Genomic DNA, 22522 nt, shown 5'->3' with positions numbered 1-22522 from the left:
CATAGTTTTATTTGCATTTTATTTTAATTCTTTTAAGGTGTTCCTTAAATATTATCATGTGGAACAGTTAAATTTAATGCGAAAGGAAGCCATTGACAAGCTGATTTTGATTCAAGCCTGTGTCAGAGGATTCTTGGGTTCAAGAAGATACCAAAAAATACAGGAGAAAAGGAAAGAGAGCGCTATAATAATACAGTCAGGTAACCACTCAGAGCATCTCACTGTGTAACAAAATATAATGCTATGTTTAGATGTGGGCATGAAATAAAATCTTACTTACAAACCTCCAGTCTTATGTAGGTTTTGTGTTTAATTTCAATTGATACTTTCTCTGTATTAAATCTGAATGATTGTTTTAGAGATTGACACTTTTAATATCTGAATAAATGTTTTGTTTTAAACAGAATAATTCTTAAATTTGCTGTCACAATGAAACACAATTGACCTATTGTGCAAGATACTGAATTAATTGTACATTTCAAGAATCATATTATTATAACCCATTGGACAATATCATTTTCCCTATTTTATTCCAAAGGTTACACTTGCCATACTTTTTGACAAATTAATGAAATCTCATTTTGTTAAAGGGCATCCATTTCTTTCTATTAACCATAGGGAAAGAATATTTATAGTCATATTTTACAAGTTTTTATTAAACATATTAATAGAGTTTGGATTTCACTTTCTGTTTTTCTATAAGAAGCAAAATTTAGAATCCAGCCTGGCTTTATTCAGTATCTTTTAAAGAAAGAAAGAAAGAAAGAAAGAAAGTGAAGCACTCAGTCGTGTCCGACTCTTTGTGACCCCATGGACTGTAGCCCACCAGCCTCCTCTGTCCATGGGATTCTCCAGGCAAGAATACTGGAGTGGGTTGCCATTTCCTTCTCCAGGGGGATCTTCCTGACCCAGGGATCGAACCCAGGTCCTCAGCATTGCAGGCAGACGCGTTAACCTCTGAGCCACCAGGGAAGCCATCTTTTAAAGACTTTCAACTAAATATCCGTAATAAGAAGTATATTTTACTCTATAACCCAATATACATACTATGCACAATGCACTCTGATAGTTTTCTATTCTGAGTTATTCCATTTCATTTCTAGATGCTAGATTTGGCCCAGTAAATTGATTTTATGATCCAGCATTTATTTGCAACCTACATTCTTAAGAACACTACCATGGTGGGCAGAGCAGCTGACTAACAAGAGATTCGAGGTCCACTTCTGTCCATCTGTAAAAGCTCATTTAAGCCCTTTTGATGACTCACTGGGTCATCAAAAATGAAAACCCTGTAACTGAGATTTAATTCTTTATCCTCAATTCCAAACTTCACAAAACACTGAGAAAAGAGATTTTTCATAACTCACTTGAAAGTGAAACATGACGTAATATTCATAGTCCTTTATTCATTCCAGTTAGTAACAATTATGTGTTTTTCTGGCAAAATAATCATCTGTTTGATTATGGAATGCTGAATTGCCATGAGGAATGTTACCAAATATATGTTAATTTGTCCTGAATTACTTTTCTAAAAAAATTTTTTAAACTTTAAATCTGAATTTTGAAATATATCTGGCTCCAAAGATAATTGGCCAAAAGGTCCAAGCCATGTACTTAGATAATAGGGGTTTTCTCCCATGAATAGTTTGAACATGGCAAAAATGAAAGGAACATAAACATCAGCAGATTTTTAACAAATGAGTGAGTCCATTTTTTCATCAACTTCGGTCATCTCTATCATTTTAGTTTCATATTAATACTCCCCTTAACATGAAAGGTACTTTAATTATTTTCTTGCTAAAGCTTGTCATCTGGAACAGTCTTGTTAATGAGTCCCATATTTTTTACGAACCTATTCTATTTGTAGTCTTTAATTTCATTTTCCTCTTTGACATTGATGGTCAAAACTCATTTGTTTCTACCCATTGAAGTAATATTTATTATATATTATAAATAACATTATTTTGGGCTTCGTATGTTTCAGCTGCAAGAGGCCATCTAGCCAGGAAACAAAGGAAGGAAACTGTTAACACACAAAACACAGCAGTAAAAACCATTCAGGCTCAAGATCAGGAATTTGACTACAAGAAAAACTTTGCAAATAAAAGGTAAAATAATATTCATTCTTATACTATCTTGACATTATAGATTTTTCACACTGGAAAGTCATGAAATAAAGTCCACAGTCTTTCTCATACCTAACCGGGTTCCTAACAGTGAGGCATCAAATGTCAGTGGACACCCTGTGGCCACTTCTGTGTCCTTTATTCTATTTGAGAGTTTGTTGGCATTTCATTCCAATGACCACACTTTCCTTCTTAAAAAAGATCTTATTTTCAAGTTAAGTGAAAATCATTCCAAGTAGCCTTTGGAAAGGATATTAATAAAGGCACAGCTGTGAAATTTTGGCCAGCATATTACAAGATCATGAACTGTAGCAGGAACACTGCTTTTCCTTTAATTTTGTAAGATATTTTCTGTGATCCATAGATGTAGAGGTCATCAAAGTACAGCATGCCAGCCTAATGAACATCCCCAATACTGGTCTCAAAAATCTAGATATAGTTTCTACACTATATAGTTTACACACTTCTCACTGTAGGTACTTTGTTTGGAAAAGGACATACCTCTTTATTTTTAATTGGGATATAGTTGCTTTACAATATTGTATTAGTTTCTGCTCTACAATGAAGTGAATCAGCTGTATGTATACACATATCTCCTCCTTCTTGGACCTTCTTCATATCCCCTCCTTCATTCTACTCATCTAGGTCATTATAGAGCACTGAACTGAGTTCCCTGTGCCATACAGCAAGTTCCCATTAGCTATTTATTTTACACATGGCAGTCCAGTACATCAGTTCTATTCTCTTCATTCCATCCCCCTTCATGCCACGTCCTGTCCATTCTCTACGTCTGCATCTCTATTCCTGCCTGCAAATAAGTTCATCTATACCATGTTTCTAGGTTTCTTGTGTATGTATTAATATGCGATACTGGTTTTTCTCCTTAAAGCGATTAAATTCCTAGAATTTTGATACCTCAGCAAGTGAAATTGTGCTAGGTTATTTCTCACTTTTAAGTTGATGCTGGTTTTCTCATTATCTGCGTAGCCATCATGGTTGTCCCTAGAAAGGACAGTTTGGGGAAACACTTGATTATTGTGACATGATAAGTTTTTAATTTTGAGTTTTTTTGCCTCTTTTGCTTTTCTCCCAACATAACAGTGCTATTACTGAACAAGGTAATAAACTCTAGTTTAGTATCATATATTCTGATGCAATATATTTTACACAGGGAATCTTTTGTGAAGAAACAGACAGAGAATTCAGTCTCTGCTAATGAAACCGTCATTCCAGCTCCAAATATTAATAATAAAGGGAATACATCTGTAGTGAAGACTTGTACTTTCAAAGCTGAGGGGGAAGCCACGAATGCTGTGGAAAGTAACAACAGAGGATATCAGACTCAGAAAAAAATTAACAACGTGTATGAGGAAGAGGCTAAGCAAGAACTATATCCGTTGCAGGATGCTTGGGCAGAAGCAAACACCAGTAACAAGTATATGAAAGACTTGGAAGAAAATAGTGAGATAAGGAAAATAGGAAAGGAGGACACAGTGGTCCAGAATTTTTATCAGAAGTACACAGAGGAAAGGAATTTCGAAGACTTGAAAGCAGCATGTCTAGAACAGAAGGCCCTATCAGAAAGGCCAAGTTACCCAGGACTTTGGTCAGCAGACAAGAAGACTCCAGGTCCTAACAAGCCTTCCTGCAAAAAGACATTAGACCCTTGTCTCAGCGAGAGGTCGGTTTGTCAAAATGAAAATAGCAAGGACAAAGAAAAGAAGACATCTGTGATCACCCAGAACACACCTGTATGCAGCCGTCAGAGGAGCCATCTGAGCCACGGGGCGGTCCAGGAGAGGCAGGTGAAACCAGCCATGCAAGCCCAGGAAGAAGACAGAGCTGCGGTGTTCATTCAGAGCAAATACCGGGGCTACAAGAGGAGGCAGCAGTTACGGAAGGACAGGATGTCTTCTTTTAGAAATCCAAAGGTCGTTACAACACCGACAGAAGTAGCAAGAAACACTCTCAGTTTGTATTCCTACCCCACAAAACTTGAGGACTCCTGTAACATCGGGATGAAGAGTTATAAAGATGCAAAAGCAATTTCAGAAAAAGAAGCGTGTGACTTGGCAATTTTTTCAAGACAGGTACGTAAAGGAACAGATGTGTTTACTAGTACAGATCTCTAGGAACTCCACAATAGCTGAGTTAAACAAACAGTTGGTAACTGTTTCATCTGTTTTTATGAGACTGCAAACCTTTTCAATAAAATGTTTCAGAGGCTGTGCTATTCAAATAGCCATATATTTTAAAACAATTTTCTATGGTAAAAATAGTATAATATATGATAGACATCTAGTATAGTAAAGAGACTAGTCATTGAGTGATACAGCCTACTAAAATGCTGGCATTTGACAGTGCAAATTTCCATGTTTCTGAGATCTCCCATTATAGTGTTAAAAAAAAGTTTTCAAAATCTTCTAGAGTCTATGCTTTCTCTACCCCATATTTTAAGAAGACATAATTATGCACCAGAATCAGGTGAGTACCATTACTGAACACAAGTGCAGTGAAGATGAACATCTGCATGTTCTATCATAACAACAGTGAGGAACCATAAAGAAAAATCACAAAGGAAAATTCCCTCTTGAAGAATATCTCATGCTGTTCGTAGGTGTGTTTCAGCTGTTTGTAAAAAGGGCGATAGAACTTCTGAGTGTACAGTAAGTCCCCCAGATACAAAGGAGTTCCGTTCCAAGTGTGTGTTCATAAGTCCAGTTTGTTCCTAAGTTCAACAGAGTTAACCTAAGTACCCAACTAATGCAATCAGCTATATATATTGTAATGTCACAGGTTTACAATACTTTTCACACAAATAATATATAAAACAAAAAAAAAATTTTTTTTAATCTTACAGTACAGTACCTTGAAAAGTAGAGTAGTACCATATGACAGCTGGCCTACAGGGGCTGGCATCGAGTGAACAGGCAATAAATAAAGATACTGCAGTGGTGTACTCTACACAGTGCTGTACAGTAAAGTACACAAAAGCAGAGCTACTGGTAGAGGATGCACGCACGTGACAGCGTATGCCAGACGTGTGACCTTGTGTGATTGGACATGTGAACGCACGTTTGTGTCTTTGAAAGTTCACAACTTGAAGGTTTATATGTAGGGGACTTACTGTACATGGAACTCTGATGAATTAGTGCTACAGAGAGATCACAGGGACGGCCTTGTTCCCGCCCCCTTCAGGCTCTCTCTCTTTCTAGGTATTTGACCTTGAGAAGATCCCTTTAGGTGTCTGCTGCTGCTAAGTCACATCAGTCGTGTCCAACTCTGTGCGACCCCATAGACAGCAGCCCACCAGGCTCCCCCGTCCCTGGGATTCTCCAGGCAAGAACACTGGAGTGGGTTGCCATTTCCTTCTCCAATGCATGAAAGTGAAAAGTGGAAGTGAAGTCGCTGAGTCATGTCCGACTCTTCACGAGCCCATGGACTGCAGCCCACCAGGCTCCTCCGTCCATGGGATTTCCCAGGCAAGAGTGCAGGAGTGGGGTGCCACTGCCTTCTCCACTTTAGGTGTCAGCACCCTTATAGTCTCCTGTGTAAAGTGAAGGAGTGTCACTAGATGACCTCTAAAATGCATATTGTAAATGTGTATGTACTACCAGGGAAGTCAACAGTGTAAGAAATCATAGAAGAAATAGCATAATGGGTTAGAAATCTCATAATTGGTTGTTACCTATTACTCCTGAGTCTCTAATCTCTACTTATTGTCTGATGGTGGCTGAGCCCACTGCCTGTGGACACCCCCAGACTGCTATGGATGTGCCCTGAACATCTCCAGTCTCTAGCTATTCATAGACCAGTCATTGATAAATTCATCCTCTTCCTGTCCTTTTCGGTTTAAGCACATGGAAATAATGAGTTTAATATACATGCGGCCTTTCCTTTCCTGTGATTAACGTGCTCACTATAAAGACCAAAGCAGAGATTAGGACCCTGACCTGCTCTGGGACTGAGACATTCAGGAGGATGTATAGTAGCTGGGCATCTACCTAGAGCTGCCTGATAATACCATGGGGATGGACTCAGTGCTCACGGGAGCAGTGGTAGAGACAGGAAAGTAGGAGCCCCACTTCAGCCTAGCAGGTTGTATTGTCAGACAGGGTAGAGAGAGGGGCCCAGATGGAACGAGGAAGAAAGTAGCCCTATCATATGACATCCCTTATATGTGGAGTCGAAAAATGAATTATGCAAATGAACTCACAAATCAGAAACAGACTCACAGACTTAGAGAATGAACTTACGATTGCTGGGGGAAGGATGAGGGGAAGGGATAGTAAGGGAGTTTGGGATGGACATGTACACTCTGGTACATTTAAAATGGATAACCAACAAGGACATACTGTGCAGCAGAGGGAACTCTGCTCGATGTTATGTGGCAGCCTGAATGGGAGGGGAGTTTGGGGGAAAATGGATACATATACACGTATGGCTGAGTCCCTTCGCTGTTCACCTGAAACGGTCACAACATTGTTAATCAGCTATACCCCAACACAAAATAAAAAGTTTTTAAAAAATTAAAAAATAAAGCCAAGTGGAGAAGCCTGGACAGGAAAGGAGGGAGTTAATACAGTCTAAGTCAGCAGACGGGTTCCTCAGGGTAAAAGAAAAGCCAGGGCAGCAGAATGGTTAAGAAGGGAAGACAGAGCTCAGGGACTCCAGGAAGGAGTTACCAGCAGAGAACACTTCTGGAGGGTGATGGGTTTGGCAGTTTGGATTGGAAAATGTGAGATGGTGTGCAGAACAGGAGGTTTCGTAGAGTGAGCACTCTGTCTGACCTGCTGCAGGGTCAGGGTGAGTCTCGGAGAAGAAGGACATTGAACCCCACAAGGAGCAGATCAGAAACTGATCAGATCCCCAGGGTGTCTGTGGAGATGGCTGAAGGCCTTTCTTTGATTTAACTGGATGCCTGACCTTCTTTTTTAGGTCTCAAAGCTATCTGAAGAATATTTCATTCTGCAGAAAAAACTGAATGAAATGATCTTGTCACAGCAACTGAAGCCTCTTTATTTTGGAGTCTATCCTCATAAGCCAATTACTAGACGAGTGTCTTCTCATCAGTGCATCTCAGGTAAAAATGGGTAGGGTTGGAACTTCCAGAAAGGACAGGCAAAGCCAGATACTTGATTTGTTTGTTAGTTGCCTACCTTTATTCTGTAGATTTGAAGTGACTGTGTTCTATCTTCGCAGGAACCTTCATTTCAGTTCATTTTTTTTATGTTGATACACACTTTTCCAGAATATTCCACATATCTCCTACCTTTTCTGATTTCATTCTTTTTTCTTTTTCCCTCCTTTATATACGCTTTAACTAGAATTTGGCTTAGGACACCAGGAGGAAATAGAAAGGGATGAAGTTGAGGGTGGGAGGCAGAGATCAAGGTACAATTTTGATAAGAGGGAACAAACAAGTGAAATATATGTATTTCTTCTGTTGAAATCTGTACATTAAGTAGAAGGTAAGAATCTAGAAGGTTCAGATTCACAGACCTAGATGCACTATTAAATTTTCTTCTTATTAACCTAAGTCACACTCTGCCCCCATTCACTAAACCAGTAAATAATGTCCAAATGAAAGCTGAGGAACTAAGTATCAACTAAGTATGAAGTTTAAAAATAAAATAGTCAACCAACTGCTTGTTTTATGTCTTTGTTTTGATAAAATGGTTATACAGTGAATTTGATAGGACTTAACTGCACCTGCATTTTCCTTGAGAGAAATATGGTACAGGATTTATATAACTGGAGAGTCGCCATTTGACCACAGAGTCTATGCTGTTGTATTCAGAAGTGTACAATGACATCACATCATTTCTTTGAATAATGTGCAGAGTTGCTTCTTTTTCGGGGGGAGATGTTTTTCTTCTTAATTATGGTGCACCTGGCAATTTGTGTTGACCATTGTGAAGAGAAGAAAAAGATTAATTGTAGGAAAAAATACCCTGGTAACACAAAAGCGTATTTTCTTTCTCTCTTTTCACAAAGAGGCTATGACTGTCCAGCAGGCTATAATTTTTTAATGGGTTGCAAGGTTAACAAATAAGGGCACTATCGTAATCCCCATGCTTCATTTACACAATACCACCAGTAAATTCAGCTCTGCATCATGGCAGCCCCTTGCCATGCCTACACACAGTAGATAGAATGAAAATACTTCTGTGTTGCTTCTGTTTATTTCTAAGTTTTTATGGCATCTAGATTCATGTAGTAGTCCTAAGATTTTCAGGTGTTATGGTACAGATTTTGTATTTTTTTAGGGATGCCTAGCATTTTAAATGCTGGCCCCTGGAAATGCATTTTGCCACACTATCCAAGAATATATCTTTACATGTATCTGTAAATATATTTACATTCATGTGAAGGCCAAGTAGCTCAAATAATGTTGGTTCATATATTTTATAGGAATATTTTAAATTAAGAGTAGAAAGTAAAGAGATCAGAACTTATACTGCTTCATACCCAACATACTCCAGTGAGCACTTGTCTTCCTAAACTTATTTGCTACTCTTCTGCCTTCGTTAGAAATAATACTAGGACTTCACTGGTGGTCCAGTGGTTAAGACTTAGCCTTCCAATCCAGGGGGTGTTCGTTCGATCCCTGGTTGCAAAGCTAAGATCCCACATGCCTTGCAGCTGAAACACCAAAAGGTAAAACAGAAGCAGGATTGAAACAAATTCAAAAAGGACTTTAAAAATGGTCTACATAAAAAAATCTTTTAAAAAAGGAAATAATACTAATTCTCCCCAAATCTTTCATAACAACCTTCAGTATCCAAAAACAAATGATTTTATTTACAACCTTACAATTCAGTGAGTATCATTTATGTTTATCATTTTAATTAGATTAAATGCTAACATAAAAGATCAATTTGCCTAACATAGGTTTATATTGAGTTATTGATTTTTGGTGAGTTAATGGATTTAATTCTGGCAAAACAGTTGACTTAGAAGCTTTAAATGGAAACAGCTAAATTTTTTGCACCCAAATTATGTCTTCTCATTCTATAATTTTTATCTGTTCTAAACTACAGAAGACACGGAGCTTCCATGGAAGCAGCAAGCAATGAACAGTGTATTTCTCTCTAACTTCCTGTTAAATTTCATATTAAAAAATGCATGAAAAAAAAGACTAAGCATGTCTGCAGCACTGAAAACAGTTTTTTTTTTTAACATATTTTGACACCATGTTACTTAGCTACATGAGATCAATTCAAAGGGAAATTACATAGCATATTTGATAAATTAATATAGTCAACAAAGTAAATTCACATAGTTTATTTATAATTTCATACCACATAGAGAAAATACCTTCTTAAATATCTAGTATATTTTAAAAATTTTCTTATAACTAGACATACTGGACTAGTACATAAACTCCCAAATATCATAATTGAACCAAATTACATTTTCTGATAATGCTTAAATTTTTCTGATTTGAGGAGAATAAATAAAAGTCTTACCTTATACAGAATACCCCAATATTAACCAGACATATTAATGATTTAAATGTGAGAAATAAATTAAGAGAAACCAAATAATATGAACTGACTATTTCACAGTCTCTACTTAGGAGCCAACAAAGCATGAGAAGAAGTAATAAAAGGAATTACAGAGAAAAATAGTGGTCGATTTAGACTGTGCAAATGTTAAAACCTTCTAGAGATTAGAAAGCATCGTTTCAAGTTAAAGAGCTACAGACAATCTGGATAAAATGTTTAGAACAAATGGAAAAATGGTTGCCATATGTAATGTAGAATGATCTCATAAATTGTTAAGAAAAACACTAACTCAATGGAAAAATGGGCACAAGACATTGATTTATTTGTAGAAGAACATATGCAAATGGAAAGCAAGCATATACAGAATCATTCTAGAAATTAAAAATATAAATTAAAACAAGGTACTGTTTTTTACTCTTCACGATGGCAGAGATGAAAAAATATATGACAGTGATGAGAATGGGCTAGTTTAATTATCCTTAAGCACTAATGGTGAGTCTAAAGACTCAACATTTCAGAAAGCGATTTAGCAATATGTAAAGAAAAGCTTTGAAATAGTTTCTATCATTCTCCCAGTAAACCCACTTATAAGAACGTAGCCTAAGGAGCTAATCAGAGCTGAAAGAGAAAAATTATGTACATGGCCAAAAATAAAATTAGGCAATAAGAAAATGATTAATAAGTAATGACACATTCATACATGGAATATAAACAGCCCTTAAAAATCATTTTTCAAAGAGCCTTGGCAAACTGCTAGCTAATCTAGCTATGGGATACAAGACTGCAGAATTGGAATGAGAATCCTGTAAATAAGTCACTTAATCTTCCCCCATGTCAAGTGGTTCACTAACAAGAGCATCAATACAGAGCTCTGGAGCAGGGGTCCCTAGCTTCTAGATTCTAATGCCTGATGATCTGAGGTGGAGTTGATGTAATAGTAATAATAATAATAATAGAAATAAAGTGCACAATAAATGTAATGCACTCGAATCATCCTGAAACCATTCATCTCTCCCCACCATCCATGGAAAAATCATCTTCCATGAAACTGGTCCCTGCTGCCCAAAAGTTTGGGGACCCCTGCAAGAAGCCAGGAGACTGGTGGAGGGGGGGTCAAGTGCTTGCTCTGCAGTAGGGTGGATGCCCTTCATCCCTCCCTACCTTGGACCTTCAGAGTCCATTCTGTATAAAATGAAGAATCTGAGTAACATTCCTGAAGGCTGCACAGGGTTTCCCCTGCAGGTGGGAGAACACTAGAATGCCATCTCCAATGGGCCGTCTTTGCTGCCAGACTGTCTTGTGTCACCAAAAGCTTGCTTGCCATTTCCTAAGGTCATGCCTGTGACCAGACAAGCCCTCAGAAGGGATAATGGGTTTTTAAAAATATTGATGTGTTTCACCTTACCTTGAGAGGAACCACCTATCCTATTATTACAAAGTATGAGCAGGTCGGGGAGGTGGGGGAAACCAGAAAGGCTAAATGTTGCTTATTTAAAACCAGATAGTATTCTTCTATTCTGTGTTTTGCCTTTGACTGTGTGGATCACAATAAACTGTGGAAAATTCTGAAAGAGATGGGAATACCAGACGACCTGACCTGCCTCTTGAGAAACCTGTATGCAGGTCAGGAAGCAACAGTTAGAACTGGACATGGAACAACAGACTGGTTCCAAATAGGAAAAGGAGTACGTCAAGGCTGTATATTGTCACCCTGCTTATTTAACTTCTATGCAGAGTACCTCATGAGAAACGCTGGGCTGGAGGAAGCACAAGCTGGAATCAAGATTGCCGGGAGAAATATTAATAACCTCAGATATGGAGATGACACCCCCCTTATGGCAGAAAGTGAAGAAGAACTAAAGAACCTCTTAATGAAAGTGAAAGAGGAGAGGGGAAAAGTTGGCTTAAAGCTCAACATTCAGAAAACTAAGATCATGGCATCTGGTCCCATCACTTCATGGCAAATAGATGGGGAAACAGTGGAAACAGTGTCAGACTTTATTTTTTGGGGCTCCAAAATTACTGCAGATGGTGATTGTAGCCATGAAATTAAAAGACGCTTACTCCTTGGAAGTAAAGTTATGACTAACCTAGATAGCATATTAAAAAGCAGAGACATTACTTTGTCAACAAAGATCTGTCTAGTCAAGGCTATGGTTTTTCCATTGGTCATGTGTGGATGTGAGAGTTGGGCTATAAAGAAAGCTGAGCACTGAAGAATTGATGCTTTTGAAGTGTGGTGTTGGAGAAGACTCTTCAGAGTCCCTTGGACTGCAAGGAGATCCAACCAGTCCATCCTAAAGGAGATCAGTCCTGGGTGTTCATTGGTAGGACTGATGTTCAAGCTGAAACTCCAGTACTTTGGCCACCTGATGCAAAGAACTGACTCATTTGAAAAGACCCTGTTGCTGGGAAAGATTGAGGGCCGGAGGAGAAGCGGACGACAGAGGATGAGATGGTTGGATGGCATCACCTACTCGATGGACATGGGTTTGGGTGGACTCCGGGAGTTGGTGATGGACAGAGAGGCCTGCAGTGCTGTGGTTCATGGGGTCGCAAAGAGTCGGACATGACTGAACAACTGAACTGAACTGAATTCTGTGTTTTTTTAAAGGCCAATTGGAGAAAATGACTGACAATCAATAAATAATTTTCTAAAATTTGGCTCTTAGGAAAAAAAATTAATGTAGGTTTTCACCTCAGGCTATATACTCAAATATTTTTTCTGGTAGATTAAGACCAATATGATCTTGAAAAAAAAAGCAAGAAGTTATTGGGGGTCTTTTAAATGCCACCCCTGTGTTTTCCTTATTCTTCAGCCAGGAAAGCATGTATTTTTGTTATGTGACTATCTTCTTAGTCCCATGGATGTTTATACACAGGATGCATGCTCATGGCTCAGCGTAAGACTCAGCACAGGTGGCAGTCTTCAGCCACCCTTAGCATCATTGTGTGCGCTCCCCCTGTGTTTCTGGTGGGGTGTGCTCCTGTATGTATGCAGGATGGCTGGAAGTGAGGGAGAACCTAACTCCACGGACCAGAACAAAACTAATGAGCCTCTGAGGATTCTAATTCATGACCTCTGCCCAACAGAGGAGATGGGAGTAAATGACCGATAGGTAGTGAGCACTTCCAAGAGACAGATGGTGGTCTGGAGGGGACGTCTGTGGGTCTCACCACACCAGCAAAGCTGCTTCATTCTCCTCTGTTTCTCCCGTGACCTTAGTTTAGAAGAGAGTGTGAGGGGTAGGCTGGGAGCAGCCTCTTCCCCAAACCTAAGACTGTAACTGAAAAGCTAAATGCTCACTTTTTGAGGTCCTGATGCAGAGTTCTCAAATCTGAGGGGACAGAGAGCTCAAAGCCCATGAGCTATAGGAGGACAGATCTGACTTGGCTCTAGGGCATCGGTGGTCAGCTGATGGAAAAAAGAGCCAAAGGCGGACTTCTCTGGCAGTCCAGTGATTAAGGCTTCGCCTCCCCATGCAGAGGGTGGCAAATTCGATCCCTGATTGGGAAGTCAAGGTCTCATATGCCTTGTAGCCAAAAAACCAAAACATAAAGCAGGAGCAATATTGTAACAAATTCAGAAGACTTTTTAAAGGGTCCACATCAAACGGGAAAAAAAGAAAAAAGAAAAGGAAGAGCCAAAGTAATTGTTGAGCAGGTTCAAATGGGGGTGGGGCTGGCAGCTGCCTTCTGAGGAGGTCACAGGGAGCTTGGAGACAGATCCACTGAACACTAAGGCACACCTGAAGTGCTCTGGATACTTTGAGCAGAGGCACCTGCCTTTGTAACGCATCACCTCAGGAAAACACCAAAGAAGGAAGGAAGGAAAACAAGTGGTCGGATCTATAACGAGCATGAGAAGTTAAAATATCTCTGGGGACTCAGAGCCTGAGGCAGTGCAAGGCAGAGAGGAGCACAGAGGGACTGAATCATCCACACAAGCTTGGAATCTGCACCCAGTTCTCTCCAAGCGACCTATCCTGGCTGAAGGGCAGACAAGGTGAAAGGCAGACAGAGCAGCTTACTGAAGGCAGGTTGCAACCCAAACTATGGTGAATCCTGCCTTTAACACATAGCCATGAGCATTCCTCCCTTCTAAGATTTCCTCTGGGTCCTTATATTGCTTCAAGTTCACAGACTGTCCATTTGTGAATAGAAATTTACCAAAACTGACAAACAGATTTCTTAAGGAAGAAACAGTAACATCAATGCATTTCTATGCTGCTAATATCTGATTTAGACCTGTGATACTTTGGCAAATTATATTCTGCATGTTTACTTAAGTAAAATAGTGTAATTATCATGAAATGAGAATAATGCTGAAATTTAATTTGCTAGAGCAAATATTGGCATTGAGTTTTAAGTCTGTCTTCTGCCTTCTGAATGCAAAATGTTGAGATTTGTCCTTTCATTATTTTTTAAATGTGCATTCCTGACAGACTCAAACACTTAATGAAATTATTAGCAGAACTACAATATAAATAAGTGTTTTACCTTCTGGCTATTTAATATAGCAACAACCTTTAAGAGCTAATATGTATCATGCACGTCACACAAAATGGTCACAAACCTAATTGTTCTACTGACAACATTGATGTGTTGCTGGTAATTCATGATTATAAATGTTTATGTCACTTTTATAATTAAGGAGTTAGGATGATGTTGGCAGGCAATGTTTGTACACCCCCAAAGGAACAAAAATTTAGAAGGCAAAATAAACTTGTGCCTTTCTGAAATATTTGTATGCTGATAACCTTATGGGCAAAAAAATATGAAATATTCTGGGGAGGTTTAATCTGAATGATCATACTCTATTGAGTACCTTCCTCAATAATTTTCACCTACTGGCTGCCCACATTATATGGTCATAGCTGAAGGGGAGACACCTCTTAAGATTATTCAGCCCAAGCTTCACATTATCTTGGTGAAGAAAAAAGTTAATTCTGCAAGATATAAGAATTAATCAGAAGTTCTGAAAATTCAACACCTCTTGAGGTTATATCTGTAATATGCACATTCCCTCATGCATGTTTATAATTTTATGTAAATGTGACCATCCCATACATTCCAGGATTCTTTTGAATTCATTACTTTTAAAATTTTCTCTCTGGTGTCTATAAATGTGATCTCATGTATCAAGATCTCGTTTTCTTTTGTTTTATTCCAAAAATAACAGTAATGAATGATTGTCCTGCTTTTCTCTGGTCCATGTTGTTCCACGCCTTACACCACGATGACATACTCCCAACTAGCTGATCTTTGTCATCCAGCAATTTCCCATACATTTAAAAATGAACGAGGTGAATAACATTAGGATGTGAATGCTCTTGTGATAAGTTTATTCACACAGTGGGCTGGGGCTGGGACTAGGAAGTTAGCCATCTGTGAGTCTCCATCCTGGTTAGAGTTGTTTTATGCTGGCAGTCATGGCTGCTTACACATATAAGTATGAGATATTCTTTGATTTGATTAGATTTGACTTGATTTGATTAGAAAGATTTGGAAGAATTCGGTTTCTCTGTGTATTTCTACCTCTGAGGATTAGGAATTATTGTTGCCCCATTACTATATGCAGTAATGATCTACTGATGCCCTTAAAGTCCCACTAGAAAATGTGTGCTCAGATATCTGTTGAATATAGGCCATTCCCCACTAAGCACCCGTACCCCACTCCTTGCCCAACTTTGAAATATTTTTTGTGCAGACATTCCTGCACAGATGTGCTCAGGGATGGAGATCAAGAATCATGAAAAATAGAAATTCTTTGTTAGAGGCCTATTTTTAGTCACTCGGTCCTGTCCAACTCTTTGCAACCCCATGGACTGTAGCCCACCAGGCTCCTCTGTCCATGGGATTCTCCAGGCAAGAATACTGGAGTGGGTAGCCATTCTCTTCTGTAGGGGATCTTCCCGACCTAGGGATCAAACCCAGGCCTTCAACATTATAGGCAGATTCTTTACCATCTGAGCCACCAGGGAAGCCCCAAGAGGCCTATTAGCTCTGTGCATAAAAAGCCATTTGTAAGGAGCACTGACTGCCAAGTGTGGAGCACTGACTGCCAAGTGTGAAGATCATCAGCAACATCTGATGATGTTGCTACAGATTTGAGAACTTGGCTCTGTGAAAGAGCAAGGGAAGGAGGACAAACTTGATTCTTTCTTTGCCAGCATTTTCAAAGTCCAGTCTGAACATCCTAATAGTTTAGATTCTAAATATTGGTGAAAGACTAGGTTAGACTTTTAGAAAAGAGGCCTGCCTGCAGACTAGCAGTCCCTTGGTTTGGGCCATAATATGAAGTGGTGCTTTAGACTGAGGATCATGCAGTGTGTGGATGGATGGATGGGTGGATGGGTAGATGAATGGATGGATAGGTGGGTCACTGTATAAGGCCAGCAACAGGGGATTCTGTGAGCATTATCCTCCTTTTCTAAGATTTTATGGCAGTTTTTCTCCTTCCTGCCCACTCATCCTCTGAGCTGCTATTCCATGTTACCAAACTGTGCAATTCTTTTCTTCCTCTTCCCCTTATTTCTCATGGTTCTAGACCATCAGACAATTGGAGGGAAGCATGTGGTGAGGATTATGATACGGGTTGGTGGGAACAACAAAGGAATTTCTTCTTTCTTCCAGTTTTAGCCCCAGTTGTATGTATATAATTTGTTCTTTAACCCTAAAGGAAAACCTTGCTTAATAATACCTTTGGTAATGGAGTCCTTATTTATGATCATCTTTCTTGTAGGTATCTCAAAAGGAGAGGAGCCAAAAATATTGAGACCCCCAAGGCGGCCCCGAAAACCCAAAACACTAAATAACTCTGAAGACTCCACATACTATTCTCTGCTTCATGTAAGTGTGTGTGTTAGGTGCTTAGTCGTTCATGTCCATCTCTTTGCGACCTCATGGACTGTAGCCTGCCAGGCTCCTTTGTCCTTGGAATGCTCCAGGCAAGAAAACTGAAGTGGGTAGCCATTCCCTTCTCCAGAGCATCTTCCCCACCCAGGGATTGAACCTGTGTCTCCTGCATTACAGGCAGATTCTTTACCTTTTGAGCCACTACTGGCTTGATCTTTTATCAAATGGGAGCTGTAGTGTCTCCTCTAATGGCCAGTAAGGAAACTGACCACACAGTCCCGTCAAGAGGGAGGGCTCTTTGAAGGAGACACTCATTGGCTTCTCCTTCCTGGCCCCTCCCTGACTGATGACCTGGACACTTGCCTGTTCTCTAGCCTCTCTTCCTCAGGGTCCACCCCTCCCCCACAGGCCTATGGCCTCCCAAGAGTTTTCTCAGCTAGTCCTTGAATCTGAACCTATATGCAAATATCAACTCAGATAGAGAAGGGCATCACAGCAGGAGCTCTCCAGAGAGGGACCTTAGTGTGAAAGGGTGAGTCTCCAAGGAAGGGAGAGGGAGAAGGAGATACTTATCGAGGACCTTTTAAATTCTAGGTCCAGAGTGACCTGTGTTCACGAGCATTGTGAGATCGAATTCTAGAAAGAGCCTGAAAGGTGACATCCCTGTCTCCCGAATCAGGATTCTGAGACATGGATGAAGCACTTCTGAGCCCTGAGGGCCATTTGCTGTCCTCAGGTCTTCTGACTCCACGTCTGCTCAGTCATAGTGAGCAGCCTGGGAGCTCTTGGCATCACCCTCGCCGGCCTGTCCTCCCTCTCAGGTTCCTGTTCTTCCACCAATCCACCGTCATCCACCTGGTTACCTACACCAGGAAAGTGGGAGACCGCTTGAGTCTTGCCTGCTGTCTCAAACCCAACATCAGATCAGTCACTCAAAAGCGTGTCTTCTCCCCACAAAGGCTGGCTCTGATTCATCTTCCTCCTCTGACTACCTTGGCAACTACTTTATTCCAGACTATCTCATTTCTCACCTGGATAGTTCAGACCCTACCTAATTGCTTCAAATCTCAGCTTCTGTAGTCCGTCTCGCCCTGCATAGTGCCTTTAATAGCTTGGCCACTCCTGCATCAAATCCATACGCCTTCCTTGTTGGACCAGGGACAGCTCTTCCTCCCAGCCCCACTGACCAGAGTTACCTACTGGCATCTCTGCCGGTGCACAGCCTCCCATGCCCCTAAGTCTTTTGCTTCTGCTGGTCCTTCTATTTGGAATACTTATCCCCTTCCACCTGCATGGTTGAGAGAGCAACAATTCTCCATGTCCCAAAGAACCCAGAGAAGGTTTCCCATGAGTTGGAATTTTCTCCTATCTCCCCAGCATCAAATGAAGCTTGACTTCCAGATCAGCCGTCTCCTAGTCCTCTTCCTTCTCTCTGGTGGTTTCTCTCCAGTTTCTTTGGAAGGGTCCTGTTCCCCTTGGTGTTGCCTAGGATTCAATCTTAGATTCTCTTATCATCCCATTACCTTCAGACATTCTCATCAGCTGCCATGACCTCAGTTTCTACCAATTCCTGAATCGTGGTCTCTGGCTCAGACCTCCCCCTCTCTCCAAACTCAAATATCAAAATGCCTAGTGTTCATTTTACGTATTCTATGTGATGGACAAAGGCACCCACACATGTATATGTGTGTGTGTGTGTGTGTGCATACGCACACCTACATACTATGGATACACATATAACATAGAGAGAGACCTATATACTATAGGTCCACACACACACACGCATATGCAGGCACAGAGTTTTATTGAGATGTAAGTCACGTGCCATACAATTCACCCATCTAAGGTATACAATTAAATGTTTTTCAGTGTAAATGCAGAGTTGTACAACCATCACCACAATTTTACTTTATTTTTTCATTTATTTTCAAAATACAACTTTTAATTGAAATATAGTTGATTTTCAATGTTGTAAATCAGTATACAAATTAAATATATATAGCTGATTCACAAGTGAGTCCCAACTCCCAAGAAGATTATTACTTTGTCATCATACTATTATTTTTAAAATTAATATAAAGTGTTTTCATACATCTTAAATTATCAGTGACTGGAATCTGTTTTATAGCCCTGTCTCTTGAAATCTGTGGCTGCAGTGAAACATAAAACATAGAAAACTAGTATATTATTATAAGTAAAAACACACCATGAGTTCATATTTATCTGGCCCTTACCTGGATTGGGGGAGGTTACACATTAAGTGAAATTTAAGCTGTGATGGAGCCCCATCCCCTTTAAACATTAAAACACATTCTGTACTTTTAAATGGTTTTCATAAACATCATTCTAAAATATGCTGCATATTTTAAGCCTTCTCTTCATGACCCAGACCACTGTAGTCAGCAAAAATGTTTGTACTTTATTCACATCTGTGCTTATCAAAGAAGCTGCCTGACAATCGTATCTAAAGCAGCAGCTGCTTCTGTATTTGCCTGGCCCAGCTTCATATTTCTTCATAGCAGGTATAAATATGTATCTGCGTGTTTCCTGTCTGACTCTCCCCTGTGGACTAGAAGCTCCAGGAAGACAGAGACTTTGCTCCTTCTTATAGCCCTGTTGTTGCTCATCATGAGCCTATTTGCTAAAAAAAAACAGGACATATTTAGACAAGATTCTCGGCGCTGCCAGACTGTGGACATGACACCCCTCGTGCATGCTTGACATGAGCAGCTGTGCTGACAGGTGTCTCGCCGATTGATACAGCTTTTTTTCTCCTTGGATATCGCCATTGACTGTGGTCATTCTAGCTGCCTTCATACCAATACCAGCTCTCTTCTGTGATGGGATTCTCTTAACCTCCTACATCTGGGAAATGTTGCTGTTGTCCTGTCCAAAATAAGAGTAAACTGAGGCTGAGAATCGTGGCTTTGAGGAGATAATGTTAGCTGAATACTTTGCTCTGTTGTCACGGGGTCTGGTGTCTGCTCTAACGTCCAGAAATTGTGCAGCCATCAGCAAAATGACTCAGGGCCAACAGCTTCCTCAAAAAGTGAGTGATGGACACAGTCCCATCACAGGCCCCTTCTGGTCCCATTATTTTTCTGGAGTCTTCCCCGAACATAGCAGCAGGTGGTTTGATCACTCCCAGGTCGCTTATTTTAATGTCTGCATTTTGGCTACTGTCTTAATCTTTGTGAAGACCTCTGAGTACATAATGCATTCATGTATTTCCAAAAGAAAAGTAAGAGTGTGTCCATCATATTGTAATGGAGGCGAATTTTCAAGTTTTACCATAAAGCAAATTTCTTTATGTTACACGGGAAGGAGAAGGTATAAGAGTCAGTGACCGAGGAAGGGTTTCTTCAGAGTCTGCTGAACTCAGACCTCTGTTCTTTCAAAAGCTTCCTCAGAATACATCCTCACCAGATCTCATACTTAAGTCATCTCTGTTTCTTTGTCTTTCTTCTTTACTCTGGTTTGGCAAGAACCTGCCACAGGACATTTGGTTCTTTATTTGCATTTTAAATTTCAGGTTTGCAATTTGTCATATCAAAACTTTAATTGAGGACTTCCTGTGGTCCAGTAGTTAACATGCCATACTTCTAATGCAGGGAGCATGGGTTCAATCTGTGGTCAGGGAGCTAAGATACTGTGGGTCATGCAGTGTGACCAAAATATAAATAATAAATAAAAATTAAAATATAATTTAAAAAGCCTAATTCAAGACATCATTGGTCTTAGCAATTCAAACATGCCTCATTTTATTGTGCTTCACGGGTACTGCTTTTTTTTTTTTAACAAGTTGGAAGTTTTGTGGAAACCATTCAGAAAGTCTATTTGCACCATTTCCCCAACACAGTTTGCTCACTTCCTGTCTCTGTGTCCCATTTTGGTAATTTTTGAAATATTTCGGACCCTCTACCAGCATTTTAATGGCATTTTTAGCAATAAAATATGTTTAAATTTTTAAATTAAGGTATGCATTTTTTAGGCATAATGCTATTGCGCACTTTATAATAGACTATTGCCTTCTCTGATAATAGACTATAGTGTAGTATAAACTGGGCTTCCCTGGTGGTGTTAGTGGTAAAGAACTCTCCTGCCAATGCAAGAGAGATGTGGATTCAATCCCTGGGTCGAGAAGATCCCTTGGAATGAGGGATGGCAACCCACTCCAGTATCTCGCCTGGAGAATCCCCGTGGACAGAGGAGCCTGGAAGACTACAGTTCATGGGGTCGCATGGAGTCCGGCACGACTGAAGCGACTTAGCACTCATGCGCATAGCATAAACCAGCCATACCACACAGCATGTGGGATCTTAGTTCCCCAACCAGGGATCTCACTCTTGCATTGAAAGTGCAGAGTCTTAACCACCGTACTGCCAGAGAAGTCCCATGTAAATGTAACTTTTATGCACCAGGAAACCAAAAAAAAAAAAAAATTGTGTGACATGCTTTATTGTGATACTCGCTTTATTGCAGTGGCCAGGAACCAAACCTGCAATATCTCTGAGATGAGTGTGTAAGTGCCCCTAATATAAAGCCCTCAGTGATAAAATGCATATTAAATCCTCTTCTAGGTCATACAGTATCCTTCTTCATGATGAAGAATGCCATCACGTACATCCCTAACTTTAGCCCTAGAGCCTAGGAAACTAAGAGACAATTAAATGTAAAGCTCTGTCTTAAAGTTCATATTTCTCTGCCTTTGTTCCTTATTTACAGCTCCTATTTTATTCCTTTGACTACATGATTGCTTCTATTATAAGCCATTTTAAATAATTTTGGGGAAAATATACCACAGAATTACATTTCATAAGAGTATTCTAGCACAGATGAGAGTGAAAAAAAAGTGCAGACAATATTTCTTCCTTTAAGAATTCAGTAATTGAGAACCAACTTGTACATAGCATCTCCCAGACAGAAATACTGATCCAGAAGAAAATGTGGTCCTTGCCAGGGCAGAGCAGTATTTGATTCTTGGCTGTAGAAAGAGGATCTCTGTTACTCAGCATCATTCAGCATCTCTTCAGATTATAGAAAATTGTTATCAAGAATAAGAGAGACACTTTTTCAGATAATGGATCAAGGAGGCAGGACCTCTCAGATTAAAGCAGGAACACCACCCTGGTCCCAGGGGATCATTAGCTGAACTGCTGGGGGCCGTTGTACCTCAGCTGGTACATCATTGTTTGTAAGCATCTCCTAGCCTAGGGCTCTGGGTCAGGAACATGAAGTTAACAGGAAATGTTAAGGAGGACAGGAATGTCTTTGGTATCCTGCCCCTTACATTGTTATTTTCAGAATGATCCACTCCCAGACTTGATGCAGGTAAGCATTCACTTCTACCTCATCCACTGGCTATAATACCAACCAATAAGAAGAAAGCAAACTATGAACTTTTTGACTCATCTAACATTTTAGGGTATTAAAATGATAAACGATGAGAAAAAGGTGATTCAGTGTATCTATAAAGATAATGGGAAAACCCTTCATATTGACAAACCATTATTATTAATAATTGCCATTTTTATTATCTTGCATTTTTAGGGTGTCAGTCAACTTGATGCTTGCATTAGTGTTTCCACAATTATAATATCTTCAGCTTGTTTGCAGTATTTGTTTCCTTAGCCTAAAAGACATATATACTCTTTTCAACATGTAAATATAAAAGTTCAAATATATTGAGCTAAAACCCAGTGAAATATAATTTTATATGTTAATACTATAGTAATATATCCATTAATTATATTAAGATCATAATATTATATAGATTATTTTTAATTATTCTATTCCCTTTAGAAATCAATCCAAGAAGAAAAACGAAGACCAAGGAAAGATAGGTAATTATTGTTTTTAAATTTTAATAACTCATCAAACCAAAATATAAATCTATATGTTCAAATTATGTTTAAAGGCCACCTATTTTATATGCATAGATTTGGAAAGTGGTGTGCTGTCAATAAATTTTAAAATATGGAGTTTATATGTAATCTATAAGATCTTGCCTATTGGAAATATATATTG

The 22522-nt window shown here is 39.5% G+C and overlaps 1 protein-coding gene across 1 annotated transcript in view; it reads left to right on the top strand.

Moving 5' to 3' along the window:
• The window catches only part of MYO3A (myosin IIIA), a 170222-nt gene that overhangs the window by 140041 nt on the left and 7659 nt on the right, over window positions 1-22522 (top strand). Inside the window, exons 28-33 of the mRNA XM_086331215.1 lie at window positions 38-200; window positions 1985-2108; window positions 3298-4216; window positions 7065-7209; window positions 16383-16489; window positions 22298-22338. Of these exons, the coding sequence (XP_086187341.1) occupies window positions 38-200; window positions 1985-2108; window positions 3298-4216; window positions 7065-7209; window positions 16383-16489; window positions 22298-22338 (1499 nt within the window). The remainder of the gene's footprint in view (window positions 1-37; window positions 201-1984; window positions 2109-3297; window positions 4217-7064; window positions 7210-16382; window positions 16490-22297; window positions 22339-22522) is intronic.

This window comes from Bos grunniens, chromosome 13, assembly GCF_055505025.1.
Source record: "Bos grunniens cultivar Pamir isolate PY7600 chromosome 13, Bosgru_T2T1.0, whole genome shotgun sequence".
Lineage (NCBI taxonomy): Eukaryota > Metazoa > Chordata > Mammalia > Artiodactyla > Bovidae > Bos > Bos grunniens.
Note: the sequence above shows the minus strand (reverse complement) of the source record. Positions and strands in the feature narration are given on the sequence as shown.